Source organism: Scylla paramamosain, chromosome 49 (genome assembly GCF_035594125.1).
Source record: "Scylla paramamosain isolate STU-SP2022 chromosome 49, ASM3559412v1, whole genome shotgun sequence".
Lineage (NCBI taxonomy): Eukaryota > Metazoa > Arthropoda > Malacostraca > Decapoda > Portunidae > Scylla > Scylla paramamosain.
The window spans coordinates 1,835,687-1,840,000 of NC_087199.1; the positions used below are offsets into that span (position 1 = coordinate 1,835,687).

Below are 4,314 nucleotides of genomic sequence, written 5' to 3' on the forward strand. Positions count from 1 at the left end.
ATCGTCATATGTATTTTTTGTAACATTCTCGTTTTCATTGATTTCTTCTCCGTTTTCTTTGGATGGAGACTCTCGGGGTAACTCTTGTATAAATTCTGGTAATATAATCCCTTCTATAATTCAAAAGTTTTCGTAATATTTATATAAACAAGATCGTCATATATATTTTTGTAACATTCTCGTTTTCATTGATATCCACTCCGTTTTCTTTGGATGGAGACACTTGGGGTAACTCTTGTATAAATTCTGGTCATATAATCCCTTCTATAATTCAAAAGTTTTCGTAATATTTATATAAACAAGATCGTCATATATATTTTTGTAACATTCTCGTTTTCATTGATTTCTTCTCCGTTTTCTTTGGATGGAGACACTCGGGGTAACTTGTACAAATTTTGGTAGCCTAATTCTTCTAAAATTAAAACTTATGGTAATATTTATATAAAAATTATCATCATATATATTTTTGTAACTCGTATATCTCATTTTTTTCTGTTAATTTCCACTCCGTTTTCTTTGAATGGAGACACTCGGGGTAACTTCTGTATAAACTCTGCAATATAATCTTTTTCTTCAACAAGACTGTGATAAAATTTTGAGTCATAACAAATAACAATCTAAAGAAAACGAAAAAAAAAATAGAAATAGAAAACGTATTCAAATATAACTGGGGGGGGAATACATACGAACACACACACACACCAAAAAAAAAAAAAAAAAAAAACAAGAAAAATCCTAATAATAATAATAATAATAATGATAATAATAATAATAATAATAATAATAATAATAATACAGTGGCAAGAATTATCATCACAATATACGAGGAGTTAAGTTAGTGCATGTATAAAAACACACATACATACATACATACATGCATACATACATACATACAGACAGACAGACAGACAGACAGACACACAGACACACAGATACACAGACACACAGACAAACGTAATAATTAATGATTAGGAGCAGGTAAAAAATTAAATATATACAAAATCTATTGCGGACGAACAAACGAACAAACATTGAGAGAGAGAGAGAGAGAGAGAGAGAGAGAGAGAGAGAGAGAGAGAGAGAGAGTACTGTTTTGTTTTGTTTTTTTATTAATTTTTTTACAGTACTGTTCAAGAGAGAGAGAGAGAGAGAGAGAGAGAGAGAGAGAGAGAGAGAGAGAGAGAGAGAGAGAGAGAGAGAGAGAGAGAGAGTACAAACAAGAGTATTGGACAAGAAACAAACAAACAAACAAACAAACAAATGACTGAAGTTTATCCTGTAGTTTTCAGGACAAAAATAATTTCTCTTGTAACAAAAAATTACAAGAACAATAATAATAATAATAATAATAATAATAATAATAATAATAATAATAATAATAATAATAATAATAATAGTAGTAGTAATAACAGTAATAATGATAGTTTTCCTTGGTAATAATAATAGTAATAATAATAACAATAATAATAATAATAGTAATAATAATAATAATAATAATAATAATAATAATAATAATAAATGTTTCTTCTCAGTATCGTAAATATGTAATTAATTTCTTTTCTTTTCTTTTCATAATGAGAACAATATGTAATTCAGTAAAATATAGTTATACATTGCAAAATAATAAAAAAATAACTAATTGATTAACAGCAACGGGTAAAGTTATGCCTTACGCGAAAGAAAACGGTGAAACTTAACAGAAAACGGACCATTTGGTAAAAAAAATAAATAAATAAATAGATAAATAAATAAAAACTGAAAAAAAATGCATTAATAAATCGAAAATATTAAGAAAAAAATGAAAAAGAAGATGTTTAGATTAATATTAAATAAATGAATAAATAAATAAACAAACAAACAAATATATAAACAAGTAAACAAATAAATATATGCAAAAAAACATCAAAATAAATAAAAAAAAGTAAAAAAAAAGAAATTTAGAGACAAAGAAAAAAATAATAATAATAATAATCTTGAAAACACCAAATCAAAAAAAAGCCAAAAAAATCCTCGCACGGTCATTGGCTAATCTTGCTGTGGCGTCGACCAATCACATCGCTCGACATTGAAGCCTCGACAGTAAGCTGCTCTCTGATTGGCTGCGAGGGTAACCAGTGAGGAGACCCTTCCACCAATGAGAGGCAGGCTTGGGGTATATATATCTGTAATGGGAGGGTGGGGGGAGGGGGAGAGGGGGTTGTTGTTGCTGTTGTTGTTGTTGTTGTTGTTGTTGTTGTTGTTGTTGTATTTTTTCTTCCTTTTTTCATTCATTCATTTCTTTTTTTTCGCTTTCTCTTTCTCCCTTTCTTTCTCTCTCTCTCTCTCTCTCTCTCTCTCTCTCTCTCTCTCTCTCTCTCTCTCTCTCTCTCTCTCTCTCTCTCTCTCTCTCTCTCTCTCTCTCTCTCTCCCTCACATCACAATCACCTCTCACTCTCTCCCACACAACCAGACACCCATTTAATTAACCCCTTTATGTTCAACCCTTTATCCCCACGCCTCTCCCTCCTATTCACCCTTTTCCCCCTCTTAAATAGCAATATGCCTCTTCATGTGTAGGCTAAGATGATCAGAGCGGGAGAAGGCACGTTCGCACAGCCTACACTGGAAAGGCCTATCACCTGTGTGCTTTCTGTAATGCCTAGTTAATTCATCTGACCTCGCGAACCGCCAGCCGCAACCCTTCCATGAACACAGGTAAGGTTTTTCCCCTGTGTGCGTGCGTAAATGCGCCTTCAGATGAGATGACTTGATGTAGGTCTTCGTGCATCCCTCATAAGGGCAGCTGTGGATGGTGACTTTCCGTTTAGCTCTGCGTCTGCGTGGCTTTGGGGGCGGCGGCGGGGGTTCCGACAGCGGCATGGACAGCGGGGGAATCTGATTGGGATACTGGTAGTTCATCTGGTTGCCGCTAAGCCCCCAGGTAGTCGGGGAAGGGGCGCCAGCTGGGTACATGGAGTAAGAGGGAGTGGTATAATAAGTGCTTGTGTAGTCGTATGTGTTAGGTGTGTATTGAGAACTGGCGGAGGACACTGGTGGCTGTGGGGCGGGGCAGTCCTTACAAGGGAACGCTGATTCAACGCCCCAGTTCACGACGCCGGTGGTGCCGCTGGTGCCGCCCAAGCTGGACTGAGGGTCGTACCTGCTCTCCGGCTTAATGGCTGTGTAGTATTTCGGATCCGGTACGAGGAAATCTGCATCCAGCGTGTATTTTGCGTCCGAGTATTTTGTGTCACCCTGCGGCATGAACTTGGGATCCACGCACTCCCCCGGGGCAGCGTGCGGGGCGTGGGGGGTGCGGGTACTTCTGATCCAGACTGTGGTACTTGGGCTCTAAATACTGGGGGTGGGGGGTATGAAGGGATCTGTAAGGGGGTGCTGGCTGGGATGCTACTGGGCGGGTTCTGACACCCCACCCCCGTAACGCCCAATGGGGAGGGCAGTGAGGGGCTGGTGGGCACGACCTGGGGGCTGTCATGGTGCCTGGGGAGATCAGGGGTGGGCGGGGGAGGTGGGACAGTAGCCGTGGGGGGCGGTGCGGGCTGCCCTGTTTGAGTCTGTGTTGGGGAGTTAGCTGCAGTTTGCACCCCCCTCTCCTTCCCTTCGTATCCCCCCACGAAGGGCGTGTGGGGGGGCGGAGGGTGCTGGGGGAGGGTCGGGGACTGCAGAGGGGGAGGCTGGGGGGTGGAGGGGTTGCTGAGAGGCGGGGGCTGGGGGCAGGGTGTTGGCAGGGAGGACGCCCCTGGAGACACCTTTACTTTTCCCTTATCCTCATGTATTCTAAGGGCGGGGGAGGAGAGGAGGGGGTGCGGGGGTGGGGGAAAAGGTGTGTGGGGGGTACTGGAAGGTTGGGTGGGGGAGGCGCCCCTAGAGGCCCCACCACAGGGCTGCCCTCCGTCATCAGTAGAGTCTCGATGTCCTGCCACATCTGAAAGGAAGGACACCACTCTCAGCACACACCAGGCAAGGACGGAAGGGCGGAGGAGGAACGTACAGAGGAGGAAGAGGAGGAGGAGGAGGAGGAGGAGGAGGAGGAGGAGGAGGAGGACTGCAGGAGGGAACTTAACCTATTCTAACTAAATCTTAACCTAACCTAACCTAACCTAACCTAACCTAACCTAACCTAACCTAACTAAATCTTAACCTAACCTAACCTAACCTAACCTAACCTAACCTAACCTAACCTAACCTAACCTAACCTAACCTAACCTAACCTAACCTAACCTAACCTAACCTAACCTAACTTAACCTAACCTAACCTAACCTAACCTAACTTAACCTAACCTAACCTAACCTAACCTAACCTAACCTAACCTT

The 4,314-nt window shown here is 41.3% G+C and overlaps 2 protein-coding genes across 2 annotated transcripts in view; both read right to left on the reverse strand.

The window, feature by feature from the left end:
* Nucleotides 1-2,302: 2,302 nt before the first annotated feature.
* LOC135095430 (Krueppel-like factor 2) overlaps nucleotides 2,303-4,314 on the reverse strand; it is a 15,737-nt gene continuing 13,725 nt past the window's right edge. Inside the window, exon 2 of the mRNA XM_063996266.1 lies at nucleotides 2,303-3,925. Within this exon, the coding sequence (XP_063852336.1) occupies nucleotides 2,527-3,243 (717 nt within the window). The 5' untranslated portion in view covers nucleotides 3,244-3,925 and the 3' untranslated portion in view covers nucleotides 2,303-2,526. The remainder of the gene's footprint in view (nucleotides 3,926-4,314) is intronic.
* The window catches only part of LOC135095476 (uncharacterized), a 57,528-nt gene continuing 56,544 nt past the window's right edge, over nucleotides 3,331-4,314 (reverse strand). The window contains exons 4-5 of the mRNA XM_063996325.1: nucleotides 3,407-3,925; nucleotides 3,331-3,362 (exon numbers count right to left, since the gene is read on the reverse strand). Of these exons, the coding sequence (XP_063852395.1) occupies nucleotides 3,331-3,362; nucleotides 3,407-3,925 (551 nt within the window). The remainder of the gene's footprint in view (nucleotides 3,363-3,406; nucleotides 3,926-4,314) is intronic.